The sequence below is a fragment of the Ailuropoda melanoleuca genome, chromosome 19, assembly GCF_002007445.2.
Source record: "Ailuropoda melanoleuca isolate Jingjing chromosome 19, ASM200744v2, whole genome shotgun sequence".
NCBI classification, from domain to species: domain Eukaryota; kingdom Metazoa; phylum Chordata; class Mammalia; order Carnivora; family Ursidae; genus Ailuropoda; species Ailuropoda melanoleuca.
The window spans coordinates 9,880,091-9,905,900 of record NC_048236.1 but is presented as its reverse complement, the minus strand read 5'-3'; the positions used below and the strand labels follow the sequence as shown (position 1 = coordinate 9,905,900).

Here is a 25,810-nt window from a genome sequence, read left to right as displayed (position 1 = left end):
CTGGTCTAGGGATTAGATCAGTGAGCTGGAGATCTCTTGCATATTTCCCTGGTGCGCCCAGTTCTAGAATTCTTACTAGATGCCAAAGAGCCAACATGAACACCGTCCTCTTCTTCTGTAATGCCCACGTATTTACTCAGTAGAACACTGTGATCTCTCATTGCTTTAAGCATCACAGCCATCATGTAAATCGGGCTACAGGAAGGTGTGTCTTAGTTAGAGAGAAAGGTGCAAAGCTTGATAGTCCCAAGAAGGGGCTTTCTATCAGTGAGTCATTACCCATGGAGCTTCAGAAAAAAAAAGTCAAAGGGAAGAAGTTGCCATTATCACTAGAGGACCAGCTTAGCCAGGTGATTAACTTGTTTGCATAATCATAGATTTTGTACCTATGTGCTTAGAAACCTTACACATGCTTTCAGAATAAGGCTTGAAATTATATTCCTAACTTGTGTCTGTAACTTGAATGTGGGTGAAGGATTTACAAAGTGATCAAAGCATCACTTTGTCTGAGCTTGGACAAAAATTCCATGATGAGTAATTGGTGATGGCAGTTTACATTAGATTGTCTTATTCAGGAAGGGGAAGGGGGGAGAGAGTAGAGAGTAATGATCCTTGTTTAAAACAGTTTCCTGTTACCCACCATATATACAAACAGAGCATTATGGAAGAGAGATCTATTCCACTGAAGATTCCACAATAGGAAACTTAAGACACAGTAGAAGATTTAAGTTTAAGATGTTGACTCTTTCCTTCTCCACTCTCCCTCCTGTGCATAGACAAGCGCTGGAACAGCAAATGTGTGAAATTAATGCTTGATGAAAGAATAAATGAATTGGGAAGTTGTGGAAACAGAAAACCAAGACTCCATATTTCTAGGTTCCAATATTTAACTAATACTGCTACAGTCTTTTAAAAAGGCTTTCACACATACACATCTTAAGTTAACTGTTTAAAGCTCCTTGGTATTATGTCAAGACACAATTTCAATTAGAAGTACAAAATAAAAATCATTGAAATTTTTGGGACAGGTAAATTGTGATATTGGAAGTTTGATAACTTATAGAAGAAGATGAATAGAAATTGTTATATTTTAAAAGATCTGATTTAATTTTAGAAAAGCACTTCTCTAAATGCCTTGATTTTTTAAAAAAGGAAAATACAAGCGGGAAGCTGTAACTCTGACCATTGCCACTAGGTGTCACGAAACACCCACTGATTGTGCAGGAGCAGCTCATTTACTTGGGAAATGGATAATTGGACTTATTTTCCTCTTTCATAAAAAAAGAAAAAGTCTTTTTAGAGACTTTCAATTACAGTGTCTAAAAATGGAGAGGAACTGATGAAAGTCAACTCTATTGGTTTCTTACTTCAGACCCAGGATGGTAGTCACCGATTCTATCAACTGCCTGAGTTGGATAAAACATTTTGAGCATGTTTGTGGTTTTTTTTTTTCTAGAAAGTAGGTCTATAATGGACATCAAATGATCAAACAAAATGTGTCTCACAAATTGTTAGAAACTGCTAATAATTCCCCTACTTTCAGATAAGATTGCATATAACTAATTTAGTTAAGAATCTGTTATATTTTAAAAGGTTTTTGGAGAGGACTATTTCCCAGCAGCAATGGTTAGCCAGCCGTGTTTCTCAGTTATCATTGTCAGAGCAATCTATCCTTCGACTTAATTGATTCTCCCCCACGTTCCTTTTTTCAAACTTAGCCCTTCAGAAGGCTGAATCATCTCGGTCTTTCTTTCTTTCTTTCTTTTTTTTTTTAAAGATTTTATTTATTTATGTGACAGAGAAACAGCCAATGAGCGAGGGAACACAGCAGGGGGAGTGGGAGAGGAAGAAGCAGGCTCCCAGTGGAGGAGCTCGAGGTGGGGCTCGATCCCACAACGCCGGGATCACGCCCTGAGCAGAAGGCAGAGGCTTAAGGACCGCGCTACCCAGGCGCCCCCATCTCGGTCCTTCTAACACCCTGGTTCGCAAGGGTATTATTACTGAGAATTACATTATTATTGAGAATATCATATTATTTTTTTTAAAGACATTTATTTTAGAAAGACGGAGAGAGAGAGGGGGAGAGAGGGAAAAGCAGAGGGAGAGGGAGAGAAAGTGTCAAGCAGACTCCATGCTGAGTGTGGACTCTGATGCGGGCTGAATCCCAGGACCCTGAGATCACGACCTGAGCTGAGACCAGGCGTTGGACGCTCAATGGACTGAGCCACCCAGGTGCCCAGAGAATATTATATTAATGTCGCTGCTGGAGCCGCAGCAGCAGCACCTGGGAGTTTGTTAGAAATGCAAATTTTTGGGCGACCTAATGAATCAGAAACTTTCCAACAAGTAAACTTTTTGGCGTTTCTCTTCCGAGCCCTCTCTGAATTCCTAGCTTTTTTCCAGATTTGAAGTCTCCAACTAGGCAGCTCCTCTGTGTAAGCCAGTTCTGGCCCTATTGGGAAGCCTCAGAGGATTGCCCGCATAGCACCTGGCACCGTTATTTGTTTTTACAACTGCATTGTTGTCTTGCTGGTTTATAATCTTACTGTTACCTATGATTATTCCAAGGATTTTTTCTTTTTCTTCTTTTTTTTTCTGACATGCTTGTGCACAGCTGGACATTCCTCATCTGATATTTACACGAGTTTTATTATTTCTTTTTCCTGTGGTTTGCTGCCTTATTATTTCCATTTGGTATTTTGTTTATTTCTGTAATTTCTCTAATTTACTAAGGTCACTTTGAATTCTGACGCCCGTTCTGACTTTTATTCCTTAGTGTGATTTTGCACACTGAAGACAGTGGTGTTTCTCATTCCAGGTTGTGGATGAGGGCCTAGAACTCCGGCTTCCCTAATTATTGTTTTGCTTGTCCCCCTGCCACAGGGCCGCTCATGTGTTTCCTTTCATCAGTGGGGCAGGGGCGGTACAGGTGGAGCTCTGAGGAAGTGCTTTTGCTGCTTTTGGGGTCATCTGTATTGACCTTTCTCCTCCACTTGCGCTTCTAACAAAAGAAGAGATGTAGTCTTTCATATGACGGGTTGCTAAAACATCTTGTTCACTGAAATGAAAGTACTTCATATTTTTAAAAAAAATTAGCAAAATCTTTGATATTTGTGTTTCTTGCATTTATATGTTGAATTACATGGCATGGCTTCTTCATGGGAACTTTAATTTTTCCATGAGGCATGAAAAGCTACAGTGATTGAGGTCACACAGTTCTATTTTGTGGCAGAACCTTGGATTCTGATCCCCAGCCCTGGGTACCTTTCATAGACCACCTTGTCAAATTTGCATCCACCGAATCACCTATGATGAGTTCTTTATTTTATAGGGGTTGGGCCTATATTTGTCCCAGGGCTTACTAACTGGCAAGTGCTTACCTTTTTTCTATCCACCTGAGAGTCCTATTGTCAGCCAACTTAATTGCTGTAATTCATCCTGAATACATTCACAGAGAACCTACTATGTGTCACGTGCTTTGGAATGTACCAGCAGCCATATACTATTTGGATGTGATCGCACAACTGTAAACCTTCTCACATGTGTTTTTCTCATGTGCCCCTTGCTGCACACAGCGCTGTGATGTAGGTGGGGCAGCTTGGGTTCAAGTCCATAGTCCTTGGGAATATTTGTTCCGTACTTGCATTGACAGGTTAGCTGCAGAGGTAGGAAGCTGGAGAGATTTTTCTTTCTTTTTCTTTTTTACTTTATTAAGGTTTTCAAGCAGAGCTGCCCCCCAACTGTCTCATGTGGAAACTTGTTTATCTTCCTCTTAAAGGTTATTGCCAGTCTGCCTTGTTGATGCTTTTTACATTGTGTCTCATGAGTGAGAAAGAAATGGCCTAAGGGTCAAAGACTTTCAAATAATTGCTTTTCTTCTTCATAAAATGTTGATAGTCAAAATTATGTAAAAATCAAGGACTTCTGTTAATCAGGAGATCCCATCAAGAGAATGAAGAGGCTATCCAAGAACCTGGAGAAGGTATGAGTAACCATATAACCTTCTAGGATTAGTACCCAAAATATATAAAGAGCACAAATCAATAAGAAAAAGACAAACGTTCTAGTATAAAAAAGGGCAAATGACAAAAAGAAGAATTATACAGAAGAGGAAATATGAGTTCTGACTAAACATATAAAAAGTTGTTTGACCTAAGAAGTAATGATGCAAATGCAGATTAATGTTGGAATGGGATGCCATTGTATTTGTATGGGACTGGCCAAAATTAAGAGTCTGATAATCCCAAGTGCTGACAGTTATGTGGAGTAATGGAAACTCATGACTGTGGCTGATAGGCTATAGTAAAATGGCACAAGCACCTTGAAAACAATATGGCACTATCTCCTAAAGTTGAACTGGTACCTACCTTAGGAACAAGTGATTTTCTTTAAGACACATACCCTAGAGGAAATTTAGTATGTGTTTGTCGTAGAAAAAACTGGGGAGTAGCCCAAAGTCCATTGGTAAGAGAATAGATAAATATACTGTAGTAATTTCACACAATGCAGTACTGAACAGCAGTGAAAATGTATTCTCAAGTTTTATGTGATTCTACGGAATTTGATAAATCTTGGAACTATAATACTGAGTGGAAAAAAGCAGGTCCAGAAATATGTCATGTATTCTGTATAAAATTCAAAACCAAGTGGAACTCAACAAGCTCTCAACCCATGTGAGAAAGTGATTTAAAAAATGCACAAGGGATTGTTTCTGAGGATAAGGAGGAAGGTGATGGGCTTGATGAAGAGACGCAGATTCGAGAGCATCACAGTTGTTTTAGACCTCATGTTGGCTTGTAGAGTCATAGGAGTTTTTCTTATGATGATGATTCATATTTTACAAAAAAAGTTACTTATATTCTTCTGTATGTGTTTTGTACACATCATGCATGTTTAAGAAAAGTAAACTGATAACTTTATTCTCCTATTGGTCAAGGGGCAACACACGAACTGCATTTATGTAACAGTGTGAGACCCTCTGTTCTTTCCGTGGTTACTGCCTAACCTAATGGTGAGTGTCTCCTGCAGTGTCCTTGGCTTTCCTGTGTGGCCTGAAGCATGCAGAGGAGAGCTGTGAAGCCTCCAGCAGCACCTACGTGCAGTGTGATTTGACTGTCACTGTGGGGACAGAGACACTGCCCCAATCATGGCCTTACCTCTACATTTGTGAAGAAAGTCCCCAGTGCCTCTTTGCACCAGATCATTGGACAGAGTCAACGTTCCCACGGTTCTCAGGCCTCTTCATCAGGTAACCCTGTCCTCTCCCTCCCTGACCTTCCCCACAAATGCATGGCCAATGGACAGATGGAACCGTCAGGAATGGCAGGCTGGGTGGACATGGTCCCCAGGGCCTACCACTCTTGTTAGAAGGACCATTCCACTGTGGATTCCAGCCAGCCTGCATATCAAAGCATCTCCTGTCTTTTCAAGTGTTCGAGAGAACATCTGAAAAATCTGCCCAGTAAACAGCTCGCTTTTTTCTTGCTTAGATTTTAATATTTATCTTCCGATCCAAAGCAACATCTGGTGAATGCCAATGGGGAAAAAGATTAGACATTATGAAAAACAGAAGGCTCTTTTCCCCTTTCCTTTTTCTTTTCTTTCCAAACAGATTCACAAGTATGAAAAAAAGTCATAGAGAAATCCAGCAGATTGCACAATGTTTATTCAAAAGAAGGGGGGATGTGCAGGCAGAATTACTGTAGATCTAGGATTTAGAAACCATAAGCTTCGGAGGATTTTTTGAACTTAAAAAACAAGCATACTGTCACTTTCCAGGTGAAACCCCCTTTTCTAAACACATTTAAGGAAAACGTGTGATCCTCTTGGTGACTTAGGACCGCCTTAATTTCTACCGGCAGTTCTTTCCCCATGCAGTGTGATACGTCAGTGCTGAATGTCGCCCTGCACTCTTCTTGATTTCTATCTAGATAGACTGGTTACACCTGGTTGTTTAATGAAGGCCTATCTTCCCGTTCAAAATGAAAACTAAACGAGAGAAACCAGCACTTTCCCTGACAGTCTGACTTCTTGATGTCCCAAGACAGCCTGTGTTTTAGGACGAATTCATCATCAGAGAGAGGGTTGTATTTAGCCAGAGGAAGAGAGGAACCTCCTTGGCTGGTTGCTTTCTAGAAGGCGTGAAGAACCCTGTTTAGGTCACACAGGAAATGGGGTTCTGGAGGTTGTACTCAGGCAGGACTGGATTTCAGAACTCACAAATGCTGGGTACGGAGAAGTACACGTCATGTCCCGGCTCCACTGAATATGAAGACTTCACCAAATCCCCACAGCTCTTCTTTGAAGTTCTTCTGTGTTCTTCTCTACTCCTGAGGTCGCTGAGGGAACAGCCTCAGACCCTGTTACAACTTATGCCCTTCTTATTGATATCATTTAGCAATATGTACTGATAATTCTCCATTCCCTGTGCTCTAGTCATTTAACATCTGGGATTTTAAGAAGGCAGTTAGAAAGATGTAATATTTATGAAAAACTACATTTTTGAAGTATTAGGTATAATAACAAAAAATTTGAGACGAAATGTTGAGTAATAAAGGATGAATCTAAATACTAATATACTAGGAAACCTTTAAAAGTCATGATGTAGAATATTTAACTGAAGAGGGAAATGCTTACAATATGTTGGGAAGTAAAAAGGCCAGGTCGCAACATAGTGTATCGATTTACTCTTAATGGTGTCTGTAGTACATATGATTGTCTACACATATAACAGGTGATCGGAAAAAAGACTAGAAGGATGTATTCTTAAATGTTGAATGCCTACCCTAGATGATTGGAGTATTACTTATATTTATTCATTGAATTTTTATGTATTTTTTTTCAGTGAACATGTACTAATTTAATAAACAGAAAACACACTGTAATTATACAGGGGACATTAAAAAATTATATGCCAAATGGCTTACCTTGGTTCCTCTTAAGATTATGCTTGTGAACCTGGAAAACTACTTGCCATTATGTTTGCAAGGAACCCATTTCCATTAAATGCTTTATACTATCCCCTTCCCAGCCACTACCACTGTGGATTTGATGTCATTTGGCAAAAGTAGACGTGTATCTGTGGCAAAAATATGCCCAGTTCATCCATCTGTCCATCCATCCATCCATCCATCTATCCATCCATCTATCCAGAATTTATCAACTGTCTACTATATTGTAGTTACCGTGCAAGGAGTTATAACTCAGTGAGGAACAAGATGGCAAAATCCCTGCCTTTAAGGGTAGAGGGGGAAACCATACAATAAACAAGATCACATGTTGGGATAGGGGCTATAATGTGATAGAAAATCGGGGGGGGGGGCTACTGTATACAATGTGCTCAGGGGAGGCTTCTCTGGAGTGTCTTTTGCTGAGCTAAGGAGAAGAAGATGTCATTATGGACAGTCAGGCAGTGGGGACAGCAATGCAAAGGCCCCAGCACATTTTATGAATGGTCAGAGGCCAGAAGGGCAGGAGTCGAGTAAGAAGGAAGGGAGGTTCTCTACATGGGCTCCGGGAGGTATTTAAGGTCTTGGAGGCCCTTGTAAGGAGTTTAGATTCTATTCTAGGGACAGACACACTAAGTATCTTTTCAGAGTCACACAGTCCAGCCTTGGCAGTGTCAGGACTGGAATCCAGACCTCTGGCTGACAGTGTTCTTGGCACAATGATGGCCTTCAGCATCAGGGATGAGAGCCTGGGCTGAGGTGTGTGGTTCAATGAGATTCCAGAACCACCAGAAACAATTTCAGGTCAAGTGAGGGAGACATAAACCCTGCAAATGTTTTTGATGTCTATCCTAGAGTGCATTCATGATTACCTGCTTACTTTTGGATCTCATCAGACCAACTGAAAGAGCCACAGATTACGAGTCAGGAAACTTAGGTGCTAGAAGTCTCTTTGCCTCTAGTTGGACCAAAAATGTTTACCACATTCCCTCAAATATTTATGTGTGTACATGTGTGCATGTGTGCATGCAGGACTATATCATCTACATTTATGTATGTCTATATATACACGTATATTTACATTTATGTTTATATTTAATTGATAGGATTGTTATGGAAGAAAACATGGGGTAGTAGCTATTGGGAAACTTTGACATTTCATAAATGTTGGTCTATTTTTGATATCCTGGTGTCTCTGCTAATTTTGACGATGGACTTTTAATGAAAACCTCTAGTGAGATTACTAGGGGAAAATACAAAAAAAAGTATGGCCTAAAGCTTGTAAAAAAAAGTCTAAGCTAACAAAAAGTGGTTTTAACTCTTTCCGAGCAAGAAGAACATGATTAGGGAAGACAGTGCATTGCCACTGGCGAATGAGAGGATTGCTGGGTGACTTAACCCATTTTTCTCTAGTCTTTGCTGATGAAGAGCCTAGAGAGGGCAGAAGAAGGCTCATCAACAGGGCAGAAGCTCAAGACCAGAAAAGGTTGTACAGGAAATTGGTCACTCCTTTCCTTGAATTCAAGTCTATATCCCAGATCATTTATACACTGAGTACAAAATACTTGCTTGTAGGATTGAGGATCATTACTTGCTGGTAGTGAACATGAACGGGGGGCCACAACAGATGGAAGAGATGGCCAAATACTCTTTCACTTGCCTAAAAAGGGGAAATGGGAGTTCTGGAAATTTAGATACCTAAGCTAGTGTTATCCCTGACAAAAGTCTAGAATGAATTATTAATCATATGGTTTGTGAGCTTTCACAATAGAATTACAGATCTCCCTTGACTTACAACAGGGTTATGACCAGATAAACCCATTGTAAGTTGAAGATACCATAAGCTGAAAATGCATTTAATACGCCTAACCTACGGAACATCGTAACTTAACCTCACCTACCTTAAATGTGCTTAGAACAATTACATTAGCCTACCGTTAGTCGAAATCATCTCACATGAAGCCTATTTTATAAGAAGGTGTTGAATGTCTCATGGAATTTCTTGGCTACTTTACTGCACATGAAAAACAGAATAGTTGCATGGGGACAGAATGGCTCTAAGTGCATCGGCTGTTTATTTTCGTGATGATGCGGCTGAGTGGGAGCTGCACTGCCCAGTGTCATGAGAGAGGATTGTACCGTACATCCCTAGTCTGGGAAAAGATCCAAATTCAGAATTGTTAAGTGTGGTTTCTACTAAGTGCGTATTGCTTTTACACTATCATAAAGTAAAAAAATCATAAGTCAGACAATTGGAACTCAAGGACCATCTGTAGTTATCTGAGTACCGATTCATAAGGAACGTGATGGTGTAGTAAACCAACTTTATTTCCTTCCTGATATATTTATAAGTGATTTCTGGTGGAAATATATATAGAGAGAAGTTCTCAAATGATTCTAACAACTCTCACCCCCACCCTCAGTAGCAAGAGGAAGGTTCTAGCTGCAAAGTCCAGTGTGGCCTGCTGCAAGCATCAAGTGGCTTTGAAGTCAGGTGTTTTATTTGAAAAATCCATGTAAGCTTTGCATTCCATTCAATCATGTTTCCATATTTATTTAAATATTATATTACATTTTAATTTACAAGTTAAATTACTTTGCTTTCTTTTCTGAAACTCTGAGTACAAGTGACACTTGAGGAGTGAAGTTTTTATTTATCCTGTGGCTCTCTCTACCCCCTGGATCATGGCTCAGCTAAATGGATTTGTAGTTACAAGACAGGCTCCAGGTTCAAAATTTGAGCAATGGGTCCGTTATCAGTGAGATGACATATAATTCCCACAGTTAATTTCAACAATAATACTGCCAACACCACTGCCACCAAAAACTGTAACAAGAACTGCCTTTATTGGGCACTTACGTGTGCCAGATTCTTTGCAAATCACTTTATAGGCTGCATTTCATCCCATCCGCACAACACCTATATAGAATAGGTACCCGATGATTATAACTCCATTTTATAAACGTGGAAACCAAAGCTTAGAGACTTGTGTCTTCATAATGTCCTGTAGAAGCAAATATCTGCTCCGGGATCCAAATCTATCTGGTCTGCTTTTGAGCATAACCTCTGGAAGCTAAATACTTCTCAGAAAATCAGCTGAACAAATACAGCCTGGCGAAATCCTCAGACATTGTGGCTCTGAGACTGCGTTTACTGCCATCTTAATTTCAGCATGGGGCTATAAAGCCAGCACCGTGTTAGATGTCATGGGAAGGAGGGCTCAGATAAGAGGAGACCACAGCCCCAGTGGCCAGCTCAAGCGATGTGTGTTCGGTTCTGGGCCACATGATGTTAAAGTATGGACACTGTCTAGTAGGTCCAGAGCACAGTGGGTATGCAAGTCCTGACTTGGTGAATACTAAGCTGGGAATATTTTACTGTGAAGGAGAGAAGACTAAGTATTTGTGGCAGTTCTCCTTCGTGGTATTTCTAGCAAATTGTGGAAGAAACCATTCTGACATTGGTTTGAGAAGAGATGTTCTAGTTTGACCTGATTTATAGTTTTTCACCAATGACCTTTTGTCCTTTCCATGGCCCTTGCTGTCTTCCCACGGGATCTGCTTTCTTCATGCTGATATTCAAACAGCATCTCAAAAACTTGACAGTCCTGCTCTAGGAGACAGGACACCTGGGTTCTAATCTTGGAGTTGCTATACTTCTGCGTTTGGCTTTATGCAAATATCCCAATCTCTATCTCTTTAGATTACATTTTTTTTATGTCTCTACCTACTTTACTGACCTAAATGAGATCATACGAATGAAATTGTTGAAAAGTATGAGACATCATGCATTATTATTACTAATAATCTCTGAGTTAGTCGCAACAATGCCTAAAGCCAGGATTATTGTCGAATAAATATCACACCTGTTGGGGACAATAGCCTGCAATATTCACACTTTCACATCCTCTAGACAGCATATTTTTAGACTTTCTGTAACGCTACACTGCTGTTTTTCATTTTAAATCCAGTCTCCTCTCCTTAAAGCAAGAGGACTTTTAAAGCAAGTGGCTGGTAGTATAACTGGCACATATATCGAATCTCCTTAGTCTGGGCTGTTAAGTAAGTTTAATTAATTTACTAAGTTAATGTTCCACTGCTAGCAACAGAGCCTCGTTGCCATCAGCTGGGGAGAGGGAATTGAAAGCCTAAATGAGCTCATTTTTTCACAGTTGGAATTAGGGACCAGTTAGCCAGTTGTGTGGGTTTTCCAATTTCTCCATCTGCCCTGGGGAGATTCAGGCAATTCACTCCCCCAACACTAAGTGCGAGTAAGAACAGAAAGAGGGAAGGGGAAAAGGAAAAAAAAAAAAAAGAAAAAAATACCCCTCTGCCCAACATTTGCTTCCATTTTTGGAACTGGAAGTACTGTGTGCACATTGCTTGTTAAGTTGGGCTTTGGAGAAGCTCTTGCTAATGTTCCTAATAGATTCGGAAAAGAGAAAGGCCTCAGTGAAAGATATTTACCACGTGCATTTTCATTGCAGGGTGTGCAGATAAAAGGAAAACAAATAAACAATAAAAGAATGGAAACAAAATTACAGAAATTTGCAAAATTTGACAAATGGTGGCCTGTAGTTGCCACAAGCTAATGGCTTGCAATGATTAATAAGAGTAAAAATAATTGCATTTCATTAAGATTGATGACACCCCATTTAACCTCCCCTCTCATTTCAGCCCTAAAGTGGAAAGAGATGAAGTTCTCATCTATAATAGCTCCTGTAACATTGCCATGGAAACTGAGGCAAAGATGGAGTGTGAGACGTCTAATCAGCCAATTACCGCCAAGATTACTGAGATACGGAAGAGCCGGGGCCAGAACACTCAGGTATAATCAAATCTTTTTTACAGACTGATTCAAACAGCTCAAATTAAATTTGTAATATTGTGTACATTAAAAAAACAATTTAGTCCAAATGGCAGCGATATATAATATTAAATGCTCTCAAACTTTGAGAAGCTGGTCTAATGCACAACATCTGAATTCCTAGTTAACTATGGTTAATCATATATTTTCTCAAAAACAAATGAGTGCTGCCTGGGCTCTTTTAAAGCAAATTCTGAACAGATAATCTCCTCAGCGTTTTGTCCTGCTCTCTGCGTGCGTGTTTGAAAGGGGCTCTCTGTGGTTTATTTTCTCATGAAATAAATGGCCCTCAATTTAACCAGACCCTTCTGGAAGGTTTCCAAATCACTCAGCCGTCCGCAGTTGGTGGGATGGCAATGTCTGCTGGGCCATCCGGCTCATCGGTTCTGTGGAGAGCAGAGTGGAAGCTTTGGCTTTTGAGGGGCTTATGTGGCAGTCAGACCTGCAGGGCACTGCTGGGACGTTTGGTCTAGCCTCTTTACCTTAATGTAGCCGTTCTGACACCATCTAAACCACCCCTCCAAGGGGCTCCCCGAAGAATGTGTTCTTGAAAGTCCCCCCTGAGAGATTCCACAGCCTCCCCAGGGAATTTTCGAGACTCGAAATCAGAGGCTGAGGGCTCTTTGGAAATAGATCAGATAATCTTTTACAACTCTCTGGGCTTCTCAGGATACACAGATAAAAAATAGTATTTATTGAGCACCTACTCCCTTAGGTGCCTTTCTCATTATGAAAGCATTCTGAGTTTTCCTCTTTTTGTCTCCTTTCTTTGGAACAAACATTTGTGGAGTGCCTATTATGTGCCACACACTACACGAGAATCTCTGGTGAATGCTGCTGCATTCAGCCAAACCTTCCCGATTCCCAGCTATACTTCCTGGGTGTGTAGGCATGGCTTGTCTTCTTTCTTCTTTCTTTCTTTCTTTCTTTCTTTCTTTCTTTCTTTCTTTCTTTCTTTCTTTCTTTCTTTCTTCTTTTTTCTTTTTTAAACAATTTCAGACTAGTGTCAAAAATGTATGCAATTACTAATAACGTAACTTTTCTGTCCTTCCTTAACTCTCCCCTGTCTGCCTCCCGCCCCAGGGCCTCCTGTCTTCACCTCTCCGGGCTCCTCACACCCCTTCACCTTCCCTTCAGGGAAGACTGCACCAGCCTATCACTTTTGGCTTCCTTGTGTCCCCCGAATAGGCCTTTTCTTTTCAGTTCATTGCTCATTTTATCATCTCCGGGACGACAGTCCTCGGATCATAGACCCCACCTCACTCCCATGCCCCTTTCTGGCAGTTGGCTGTCAGTGATGTCTTGAACGTTTATTGTAGGGCCGTGGGTCTGCTGAGCGGCACTGTGTCTCCGTGTTGTACTGTGCAATGAGAGCTGTGGGGCACCGAGCAATCTCTACGTCTTCCCGGGCCTCAGTTTCTGCCTGGGCAATAATGTCAGTTGTTTTGATGCTCATGGGAGCGATGCCAGTGAAAGGGAGGGAGAGGCAGGTTGCACAGTGCTTAAGAGTGGGCTTTGGGGCTAGACTGTGGGGACTTGACCATATCACTTGCTATCTGGCGGACTTCAGACAAGTTACTTACCCCCTCTGTGCTTCAGTTTTCTCATCTGTAAAGTGGGGATAATGGGAGCCACTGAAACTGTTCCTCCTGCTGAGTGTCCAGTGTTAGCCATTACTAACTAGTTCTAGGTAGGTAGTACTAGTTCTAGCTAGTCCTACTAGCTAGTTCGCTAGTAGTAGTGCTAGAAAATTCAACAGCATGATATCTCGGTGGTGCTTGCTGCTTTGACAAGATCGTTTTGCTTCTCAGATTTCATTTAATTTTTTATCATCTCAAAGAATAATTTGGAATTTTTTTCCAGAGGCTTCAATGCTTCAGTCTTCTTTAAATATCTGTGAAGCATGTATTTATTGAGTTCCAGCCATGTTCAAGATTCTCTGCCATGCTCTGAAGGAGATAAAAAAAGTAACAGGGAAAGAGACCCCGTTAGGGGATAATAGGGAAGAGAGGCCATATAGGAAGTAGGTAAGGTTTGAGGAAGCACACGGAGAGTCAGTTCATCACAGTTGGAGGAAAGGTTGTACTCCCTCTAGACAAGCTCCTTCATTCAAGAGCTGAGTTAGCTGAGGTCCTTAAAGAGAGCTGACCCGACAAAGGTCACACACCTAGTAATTTGGCATCATAGCCCGTGTGGCTATCAATCATTATAGGGGAAGTAAGCCATTCAGTCTTTAGGAACCAGAAGGGCATGTTTGTCAAAATCTACTAGGTTAGTGCCAGCATCTGGGACACTGCAGTCCTGGGCTGTCTGGTTACCCTACAGATGTTGGGCTGTCTGGTTTCCCTGCTCGGGTGTGGGGGTGACATGTCACTTATGTTGGCATATACACCTTCCTTATCTGGACCTGGACCTGGGGAAAACCAGGGCTGACAGGTGCTTAACCAGGACTAGAATTCGGGTCTCCAGCTCTAAGTACTCGGTGAGAACCTTGGAACATAGGTTTCATAGAATGTTAGTAAGTATTCTGTGAAAAAAGTGTTCCAAGGTCAAATACATTTGTGAAACCTGGGCTAAACAAAGTTATATGTTTTTTTTTTTTTTTTGCCAAAGGATATTTAAGAGTGTTCCACATGTGAGACATTATACAAATTTCTAAGAGAGAGCTGTTGTGTGGAGTATAATCCAAATTTGTTTGTTCATAGAACACTTTATTTTTGGAATTGAGGCTCATATCTGTCCTGCTGCTCTCACTTTAGAAAATGTTGCTCATGCCATGCTCTTCCCCTACCATTAAGTAGGGGATCAGAGGTGGGAACATTATTTCCAATTTGGGCAGCCGTCTAGGTCTGCTGAAGTAGGTGGCATTTGTATCGTGCTTTCAAGAATGGGCAGGGTTTAGTCATTCACTGTGCAGATGAAAGCTATGCACAAAAGTGTATCACTATGTACAAGTCACTGAGGCAAGAGCCCATGGGAATAGTGCAAAGGACATGATGTGTGTGAAGGCGACTAATGAGTCGTAGGTTTGGGAAGGTAGGCTGGGATTGGGGTGGCAGGTTTGGCCCTTGAATTCATCAAGTGATGGGTCATCTTTGAGGCACTGCATGATCACAGGTGTGCTTTAGTCACATTGATTGATCCCACATTCTGGGTCTGGGATGCCTCAGGGAATCCAGGGGAGGCAGGAGTGTCCCAACCAGGAGAGAGATAATTGAACTCGGAAAGTGATGGAGGGAAGGGAGAGGAGGAACATACACAGTAATCAGCACTTGATAACTTGTGTTAGTCAAAGTGTTCAAAGATATGGAAAGTGAAATGGGGTAGGTAGAAAATGACATGCCAACTTTCCAAAATGATCTTTGCAAATTTTTGAAATCTCTCTCTCTTTCTATGTATATGTATATTTATATATATCTCCATGCTCATGACTCCCAAATTGTAATCTCCATCCCAGAGCTTTCCTGAACTTCAGATTCCTGAAGCTTGGGGCCTACTGATACCTTCACTTGGGTATGGAAGTGGCATCTCAAGTCTAGCAGATTCTAAATTGAACTCCTGATCGCTGCTGCTTGCCCCCCCTACTCCGCTGCCCCCCACCATAGTGCTAGACCGAGCTGGTTGCAGCTCTGTCTTTTCAGTTGCTCAGGCCATGGAGGTATCCTTGATCCTCAAAATTCTCTATCAAATCCATCAGGAAATTATGTTGGCTGTACCTTTAATCTGACCACTTTGTAGCAAGTTGGCATCACTGTCACGTTTTACTGAGTATTACAAGGCTCACCCAACGGGTCCCCCTGCTTCCACCCTTGCCTTCCTTCAGACTATATTCATGGCGCCCTAGTGATGATTTCAAAATATGTCAGATGATTTCACTCTTCTTAAAAACTTTCCAGTGGCTCCCAAATTCTCTTGCAATTAAAAGCCAAGTCCTGACATTGACCTAATGGTCCGTTCTCTGCACCAACCCCCTTCTCCAAGTCCTTCTGCCTTCACCACTGATTTTTGTCACCTTCGTCTGCTCTGTTCCAAGCCCACTGGCTCCTTGCAATTCCTGGACCATGCCAGGTTTGCTTCCACGCTGAGACCTTTGTATTTACTGTTTCTTCTGCTTGAATACTCTTCCTTCTTTTTTAAGTATCATCTTTCACTTTTAACTTTTTGCTGAGGAGTTACTTCCTCAGGGAGGTCGACCCTTACCATCCTATTGAAAACTGCAATCCAGTGCTGCTCACTCCATATGTCGTGCTTGCAGTGTCCCTTACTCTGTTTTGTTTTCCCATAGTCCTTATCACCTGCCAATATACTACATAAATTACTAATTTATTATGTTTATTATTTAGTGTCTGGCTTTTCTTGCTAGAATATGACCTCCAAGAAGGCAGAAGTGTGTGTCTGCTCTGTTCACTGCTATATGCCAAGTAACTAGAACAGAGACTGAGCAGTTGTACTAATGAACAATATAGAAACACAAATGAAGACAGTTAAAAGAAGCCAAATCACATGTTGCTTTTCTCTAACCCTATCCTCTGAAGATAATATCTGAAAGGAAACACACTGAAACACACACAACACAGGTATACACACACACATTTGCACACAAAGATATTATTGTGTTAATTATATTGTTCTTCAACTTGTATTTTTTTTTATTTTTAAATCTAATGGCATTCTAGGATATAAGCTCCTTGAATAGAGGAACTTTGTTTTGCCACTGCTGTTCCCAAATGCTTAGAACTAGTACACAGCAGGTCTCATTAACAGTTATGGAATGGATGAATAGATCTATAAATGAATGAATACATCACGGTCTTCTCTCCATTTTAGCTCAGGTACATTTTGCTTTTCTTCAGAAGACATTGATTATGCCTACTATGTATCTCTGTGATATGCTGAAACAAGAGAAAATATATTAGAATGAAGATTCTGAAAGAATGCTGGAAAACACAGTGAGGTGCTGTAAGACAACATGGGGGTTGGAGGAATTTCTGAAGGAGAAATTGGGTTGGATAGGTAGAGAAACTGCAGCAGAATAAACACAAAGCAAAACAAGTTTAGAAAGAACTGCTGGAATACAGTTATACTCTTCTGTGGAGCTCTGGGAGAAATCCCAGGCTTCAGTCAGGGCAGACATTGAGTAGGGGTAATTAACGGAGGGATTGCTTGTGGGAATTGCTGGGTTGACATTTCTTCTCTCTCTCCCTCTCTCTCTCTCTGTCTCACTCCCTCTCTCCATCCCTCCCCCCTTGTCCCCCCTCTCCCCTCCCTCTTTCCCTTTGTACAGGAAGTGGTTGGATCTGTGACTCTCAAGGTGAAGTCTTAAGAGCAGCTCATAAAAAAAGGAATTATTTGTTTGGGAGCAGGAGATAGGTTTGGTCTACTGTGGTTGTTCGGACTGCTGTTAAACTCAGTGAAACCCGTGCAGCTCTGAAACTCTGAGGAAGGGGGGGGGGCGGGAACAAAGCATCCTCTCCATTTCTGCCTCCAAGGAATTCCTTTACATTCACTTGACTCATCCAGATGTTTTACCCAGCAATTTCAGTTGTGATAACTAGAAGAGGTTTCTCTGAACATCTGATCTGCCATATCAGTGGAAAAAGAGTCTGAGAACAGTGCTGTTAAAGTTATCTGGGAAATGATTTTAAACCTAGAATCCAATATTCAGTCAAATACTATTTGGAGTAAGAACAAAATAAAGACATACATGCTATACAAAATTCAGAAAGCTTATCACCCTTGTGTACTCTCTGAGAAATGATGTGCTCTGGCAAATTGTAAAAGGAATCCAGGAATGGAGATGATATGGGATACAGGAAACAATAATGAGCTAATAGCCTCCAAAACAGCAGAAAACATAAAAATCGCTGAAAATGTGGCTGTGAAGCTTAATATAGCTAAGAATGGATTCTTAACCAGAGTTGGGGACCTGTTTCACATAGATATAATAAAAGGAGAACAAGAAACAGAGGCATCCATCTCTTCTTTGATAAAATGAGGAGACATTTGTAACACAAACAAACATATGAAGATGAAAAGTAAGAGAGGCACAGATGATTTAGTGGGGTGGGGTGGAGACAAGTCAAAATTAAGTTCCCGGAAAGGGAAATTTAGGTAAAAAGCAAGAAAGTTTGCCCCGAAAGAACCCTAAAGAAGCTTTAGGTTTAGAGAAATGCAAGTAGCAGGAACTAGGTCTGAGGCAAGATGCTAAGCGGTTTGTGTGTATGTGTGTGGGGTTTATTTGAAATCCCCTATAAAGAATGCCTGGATCCCTAGGATACTGCTCCTGGCTGACCCAACAAGTCCTCTCTTCCTACCCCTCCCTCCAGGATGCAGAGGCAAAATTTGTGGACAAATTGAATTAGTAAGGTATTAAGGAGGCACTTGATGCCAAGCACAGGGAGATGGGCATGGAGGCTGGTACTGAAATCTGGCAGATGAATGGAAAGTGTGCCAGCTCTTTAGAGAGAGGTCAACCTCCCCTGATCCCACTAAATTCTTTCCTCTGCCCAGCTTGGAATCCTGGCAAACGAAGTTCTCCTCCTTCTAGATAGGAGACAAAGATCCTTCTTTGGAGAGATTAAATCAGAGTAAAGACCCACAGACTTGACATTTGGAAGCCTCATGAAGTCCTGTTTACACAGATCATCCGCTTAGATTTTTAGTGCATTGTTCTTAAATGTGAATGGGTGGGCTTCTGGTTTCGGTCATGAAAGAATAATGAGTTTTAGACGACCCTTTTGCCACATGCTACTACATAACTAGTAAAAATGTATCAGATAGTTGTCAGCACAAGGCTGGGATCCTGGAGAGAAGGGGCACACACCAGGAGAGTGGCTTTCTGTCTGGGAGCACAATTCCAAATACAGCACTGGGAACTAGAACCCAAGCAGAGAGAAGAGAGAAGCAGTTTCACCGGCAGGAGCAATTTGAGACTGGAGTTCAGGGCTGCTTAGGTAGGGAGCTGGTATGGAAAAGAGATAGAGGCAGGAGGGATAGAAAACTATTTAATGAAATAATGGCCCCAGATTTTCCAACTTTGATGAAAATTACAAACCCGCAAATCTAAGAAGATTAATTAAACCAGAGGAAACCTAACAAGAGAGATCCATTATTGGAGTTTTCAGTAATGTTAAGATATTAGTTCTTCCAGTCAAGCTGTATGCTCTAAGTTAATATTTAGAGTCAATTCAATTCCTGTGAAACATCCCAACAGCTAGCTAGCTAGCTTCCTTCCTTCCTTCCTTCCTTCCTTCCTTCCTTCCTTCCTTCCTTCTTTCCTTCCCTCCTTCCTTCCCTCCTTTTTTGGGTAGAAATTTCCAGGCTGATTCAAAAATTAACCTGACTTCCAGGTTTCAGAGAGAGGAAGACAATTCACATAAAAGGGTAGTAATAGGAGGAAACGAAGAATTCAAGATGCATTCTGCCATACTAGTTATGATCTTGAGCTTTGAACTGGACTTGAGTTTGAGCCTCCTACTTACTTATTATATAATACTGGGAAAATTTTCTTAATTTCAGTCTGTTTAATCCTACCTCATACATGTACAGCACTTAGCACAATGTCTCATTCATAGGAAGCCACCACGATGTGCTGGTTATTACCACCTCTGCTTAAATACAGAGTGGGACTATACGATCCAGAAAGATAGTTCAGTGTGTGAGGGTTCTGCAAACTGTGATGAATGAGTAAGCTGTTATAATTTATGGCATTGTTTATCGTGGTGTTGTCATAACCAGAACTATGTAAAATAGGCCTTGCCACTTTTTTGAGCCCGAGACTTTGAAAGCTTCTTTCTCATGCTCTTTCTTTAAGAAGAGGGAATTCAGGCAACATTTAGCCTGAATGCAGGCTTAAATTCATCTGAATAAATGAATTGTGCCTCTCTGTTTCTCAAGGACTCTTTGTATTAAATGAGTTCATGACATCCGCCTGTTCCTTTCCTACCAAGGTATTTTAACAACAAATGAGGTTATGGTTTCAAAGACTCTATCACGTTTTGGCCAAAAAAAGTCCTTATCATTCTTAGGTATTATAATATCACCGAGTAATTATTACACTACCATACAGGACTCTGAATCATCTTAGGTAAATTTGTTCTTAACTTTTATCTTAAAATGATAGTTTCTGTTCTCATTGGAAAACAGTGAGCTTTATTAGCCCTGTGAAAATGACTCTATTAATGACAGGCAGAGGGCAGTCCCATTGGGACATGACATGATTATTTCCTTCTAAAGTACAGCTTTGTAAATGGAAACCATTCTGGTCTAAGTAAATACTGTGAGGAATTTTCTCAGGGAACCTAATATCGTGCAAAAATACATGGGCTCATTTTGGGTCTGATTATGGGAATGTAATGATCTTCTGGGCCTTTCCAAAATATGAAACTTTAGCTAGCCTGCAGATAGGCGTAGGTGCTAAGAAATTGCTTTGGGTGATAGGATGGCCCCATAATAGGGTTCTTTAGATTCTACAGGGGCATAGTGGCTTGGCGAATGAAGAACCAGAAATGTTCAAGTTAGCTTGTTTGCTGACTCATTGGTGACCTTGGACAACTTAGTTTTCTAATCTCGTGTCTCAGTTTCCCCCTCTGTACCATAGGTGGATTATAGCCCTTAGCAATGGAATGTGAGAAGTGTTATATATGAATATGTTACATTATCAGTATATCGAATTCTTCATCTGAGAGAAAAGCATGCTTTTTCAGAGGTTTAGTAATTCATTTCCTGGAGAGATTATAGTGAATCACCATCTTCCTGAACCCAATGAAGAAGAAAGAGGGCACCCAACTAGGAGTAGGCTCCCTTCCCAGGTACAAAGGGTCTCAGAGAATATTTGAATGGATTTCAGAAATTAGATGTAGATTAGGGGTGTGTGTGTGTGTGTGTGTGTGTGTGTGTTTGGTGTGGTTGTGGTGGTAATGATGTGGTGGTGTTTGTGTTGGTGGAAGTAACAATATGAGTTTCAGAACTGTTTGGATATGTGGTTTCTTACTAGGCACGGTAAACATTTTTTAATTTTGCTAAAAGATATGAAATGTTACCAGTTTTGAGTCCAATATATATAGCATTTCTATTTGAAACAGAAAATAATCATCCCAGTCTTGAAATACAACAGGCAACTGGGGTTTTCCACTCAGTAATGTCCTCTATGAAATCTTGTTTGCTCAGCCATTCACGTTCTTCTTCAGGGTCCTTGCTGTTACTGCTGTGACTCTGGGGTCTGCTCTTTCTTTGAAGAGCTACACAGTACTGCCTCTAAAACGCACATCTTTATGAGAGGAGTGTGGGGAGCTTTGTCTAGATAGCTAGAGTACCAGCTGGAGCCCTGAGGGTGAAGAAATTCGGGTAAAAGTGATAGGAAGGACGTCTCATTTTGAATGAGGGAAAATGTGGTTGTTCAAACATTGAAAGTGTCATGGAAGCTGACTTTATCAACTGAACCTTCAGCTCAGAGAGAAAGAACTCCCGTCTCTCAGGGGCTTGCATTAGAGGTGGAGGGAAGGGGAACCAGAAGAAGATAAGCATGGTTGTTGGGTAGAATTAAGAGAGTACTGACCTGCTTTTTGATAAAAACTGTTATGGAGATGGAGACCCTCTTTATGGCATTGTCACTTGTAGGAGTGGACTGATGTTAACTTGTTTTGGGGTCTGTGAAATGGTTGTCTCAGGCAGAGGCTTTCCTGCATAAATTTGGACTCTCTGCTTCTTTTCCTACTGGTTCATTTCAGCTTTGAGGGGGTTGAACTAATGTCATTGGGCAGATCAATGGAGGGTACATATGCTCTACTCTGCTTAGTGGTTCATTCAGTTACTGTTGTCCCGCCATCTTTGTGGATTTCTTTGGTCCCAGGTAGGGCAGTTAGGATCTCTTTGGCCCTTTGTTGTTGGTTTGCTGATGGCAGGCTACTGCTGGGGTATGGTGAAGGTGTATGTGTATGACCCCAACAATGGTTCAAGTTCTCTCTCTGGCTCCCCTTCTCTATGGAACCATCATAAATGCAAGTTAAGGGAAGAATATGTGGGTGAGGGAAGCTTTTCCATAAAATATATACGAGGAAATCACCTCAGCTTTATTAAAATGAGGGAGATGTGTCCTTTCTATAGGAGGAAGGAAGGAATTGTGTAGAAGCAGCCATTTAATGAAGGAATAAGTTGCTTATAGGAGCTTATACATTAAAAGCCATCAAAAATGAACAAAAGGAAAGGTGTGTCTTAATTCCCTTGATTTGCCAAAGGAACTTCTGGCCTTTCTAGGGTATGATAACCACTGTACTATTTTCTTCAGGTTCTCTTTTTGATGGGAGATGCAGATATAACTCAGAAGAATCAATGTGAAGTATTTCCTTACTTCCAGTTAAGTGCTAGGAACCTCCTACGATTAATGGATATTTAAGTGATTTTCCAGAACTGTCTCTCAGTTTTAATCAAGAGAATGTATCACAGTTCTGCATCTAGTCTCCTCTGTGATAGCCATCTCTAATATCCAGTTTTCAACTATTTTGAGCACAAGGACGCTTTGCACTTTCCCACCCTTTTAAGGTCTGTTGAGCCATATGAGTTGCTTAGAATGTGGGTAGAGGCATTTCATTTCTTGGGATTGACTCTCCAGCCCTCTCTTTTCCTTTGCCATGATGACCAAATGGCTCAGAGCACAGGCTCGACAACGTATAGAGGACAGTTATTTCATCCTGGAGAGTTGCCAACATTTATAGCAGACTTTGTGTGAGCAAGAAATAAACATTTATTGTATTGTGTCCAGCAGGATTTGAGACCATTTGTTACTGCATATAATTTAGTCAGCCCTAGATGGCAACTAGCCACATCATCTTTCACCTTTAGCCTTGTGGCTTACCCACTGCCTTCCACACGGTGTCTTTAATTCTTCTCTCTGACCACATGGAATCATGACGTGGTTCATGTTAGTGACAGGTATGACAAGCTGGACTGTGAGATGACAGATATCATGGACTGACAGGATTTAGAGGGGAAAATCAGCTTCTTTCTATATTCTGGTGGTGTGCTTCCATCCTCATTCGTGGTTCCTATCCTCTGAAGATTCTCTGTGGGATTTTCTCATGCTGATAAATGAATCACTTTCTTGGGTAGTGTTCTTGCAAACTTGGGGAGTTTGTGGGGAGATATGGCTATATATATATATATATATATATATATGCATGCCACATCTTTATCCATTCATCTGTTGATGGACATCTGGGCTCTTTCCATAGTTTGGCTATTGTGGACATTGCTGCATAAACATCCGGGTGCATCTACCCCTTTGAATCACTGTGTTTTTTTCCTTTGGATAAATACCTAGTAGTGCAATTGCTGGGTCATAGGGCAGCTCTATTTTTACCTTTTTGGGGAACCTCCATTCTGTCTGCATCAGCTTGCATTCCCACCTACAGTGTAAGAGGGTTCCCCGTTCTGCACATCCTCGCCAACATCTGCTGTTTCCTGACTTATTAATTTTAGTCATTCTGCCTGGTGTGAGGTGGTATCTCATTGTGGTTTTGATTTGTAGTTCCCTGATACCAAGTAATGTTGAACATTTTTTCATGTGTCTATAAACCATTTGTATGCCTTCTTTGGAGAAATGTCTGTTCATGTCTTCTGCCCATATCTTGACTGGATTTTTTGTATTTTGGATGTTGAATTTGGTAAGTTCTTTATAGATTTTGGATGCTAGCCCTTTATCTGATATATCATTTGTGAATATCTTCTCCCATTCTGTAGGTTGCCTTTTAGTTTTGTTGATTGTTTCCTTCACTGTGCACAAGCTGTTTATCCTGATGAAGTCCCGATAGTTCATTTTTGCTTTTGTTTCCCTTGCCTCTGGAGACGTGTCTGGCAAGAAGTTCCTACAGCCAAAGTCACAGAAGGTGCTGCCTGTATTCTCCTCTAGGATTTTGATGGATTCCTGTCTCACAGGTTTTTCATCCATTCTGAATTTATTTTTGTGTATGGTGTAAGAAAGTGATCCAGTTTCATTCTTCTGCATGTGGCTGTCAAATTTTCCCAACACCATTTTTTTAAGAGATTGTCCTTTTTCCATTGGATATTCTTTCCTGCTTTGTCGAAGTTTAGTTGACCATAGTTGACCCTATTCAGGATCTTTTCTGGTTCCATAACTCATGCTCTTTTGTCTCTTTAAATTTTACTTTTTTTAAAGAGAATTTGTTATAAGGACTTCAATCACAAGGGAAGAAACACAACTCAAATGGCCTAAAATGATAAAGAGACTCACAGAATGGCTCACCGAATGGGAAAGCTCAGGAATCATAGGTGTGGCTTGATCCAGCAGCTCAGTGCTCACTAATGGGGTGGCCTTACCTACGAGAGGGTCAGATTCAACCTAAGGCTGCCTCCTTTGTGCCCACAAGATGGCTGCCAGCAGCTCTCAAGGCTACTTGCTCTTATCTGTCTTCACATTGCATGGAAATGAAAGGGTCTTTTATGGGCACAGTCTTGGAAGGAAGAAGCTGGCTTTCCCAGAACCCCTCAACAAATGCCTCCTCATGAGTCATTGGTCCAAATTGAGTTACTTGACCACATTGCCCTGTGCACAGGGAGATAGGCTTTGGTGGTTGTTTTTGGTCATTGAGCATCCACTGTGGACCTTAAAATAGACCTATTCCCACCCCCACACCTGGGTAAGAATATGAGAACAGTGATGCCTGGAAGGAAAATCTTGGGGTTATTGATGAAGGGAAGCTGGAGAATGGAAACTAGGGGGATCAGCCAAGGCTTCACTACAGTGGCCTCACTTTTCTCTTAATGGCTCTAAACTAAGGCCTCTTCCTCTGGTCTTCCTCACTGATCCTTTCTGATAACTTAATGCATTGCTATTGCACGGCATTTTGACAGGTGTGAAAGCAAAGCACCTCTTCTGTATAAGAGAATTGGCTTTAGAGGGTATAATGCTAAGTGAAACAAGTCAGCCAAGAAAGACAAATACCACATGATTTTACTCATATGTGGAATTTAAGAAACAAAACAGATGAACATAGGAGAAGAGAGGGAAAAATAAAATAAGATAAAATCAGAGAGGGAGACAAACCATAAGAGACTTTTAACTCTAGAAACAAACTGAGGGTTGCTAGAGGGGAGGTGGGGGGGATGGGGGAACTGGGTGATGGGCATTAAGGAGGGGACTTGATAGAATGAGCACTTGGGTGTTATATGCAACTGGTGAATCACTGAACTCTACCTCTGAAACTAATAATACACTATATGTTAATTAATTGACTTTAAATAAAATTAAAAAACCCCAGCAAGATCCACCTATTAAAAAATTGGCTAAATGAGAAGGAAACACAGAGTTGGTAAATCTCCCTTAGAATTCAGTGGAGTGTTTACTTTTAATAAACAAACAAATAAACAAGCAAACAAGAAAGGGTAATGAGCACATAAAACACCTATATCTTCATAGGACCTCAAAATCAGTTATGTTTTTTGGTGATGTGCATTCTTCCTGATTCAAAATGACAGTAGTTGTTTTTATGATGTACCAGTTCAATGGGGGTGGCTCATCATTCAGTTCTATGTGAGACAGCCATCCTCTAATAACAGAGAAAAGAGCCATCTAGGGAAAGAAATGGTCTGTTATAGTGTTTGTTTCTCATAATGGGTCCTCCCAAACACTTTACAAATACTAATTAACTAAACCTCTCAGTGTCCCTGCACAATGAATATCTTTTTATATGGAGTAAAGTTGACAGAGCCCCTCCATGAATGAATGTCAAAGCAAGGACCATGACTCCTGGGCTCACAGTTCCAGTTCCAGTCACCTAAATGCACTGCCATTCAACTCTTTCCCTTCCCAGAGGGGAAAAGTATGCACAGCCAAGCAGAAGAAAATATGTTTTGTTCTGTTCCTGCCTGGCACCGATTAAGTGAGTTTGAAGGACACTACCTGATGATTTTACTCAGACACTGAATGAATGGAAGAATATGACCATCAGGGAGGGCAAGAGGTACTCCTGCACCAGGAAAA

At 41.0% G+C, this 25,810-nt stretch overlaps 1 protein-coding gene across 1 annotated transcript in view; it reads left to right on the top strand.

Moving 5' to 3' along the window:
* Nucleotides 1-25,810, top strand: part of PKHD1 (PKHD1 ciliary IPT domain containing fibrocystin/polyductin) — a 453,280-nt gene that overhangs the window by 88,417 nt on the left and 339,053 nt on the right. Inside the window, exons 35-36 of the mRNA XM_034648265.1 lie at nucleotides 5,029-5,248; nucleotides 11,625-11,775. Of these exons, the coding sequence (XP_034504156.1) occupies nucleotides 5,029-5,248; nucleotides 11,625-11,775 (371 nt within the window). The remainder of the gene's footprint in view (nucleotides 1-5,028; nucleotides 5,249-11,624; nucleotides 11,776-25,810) is intronic.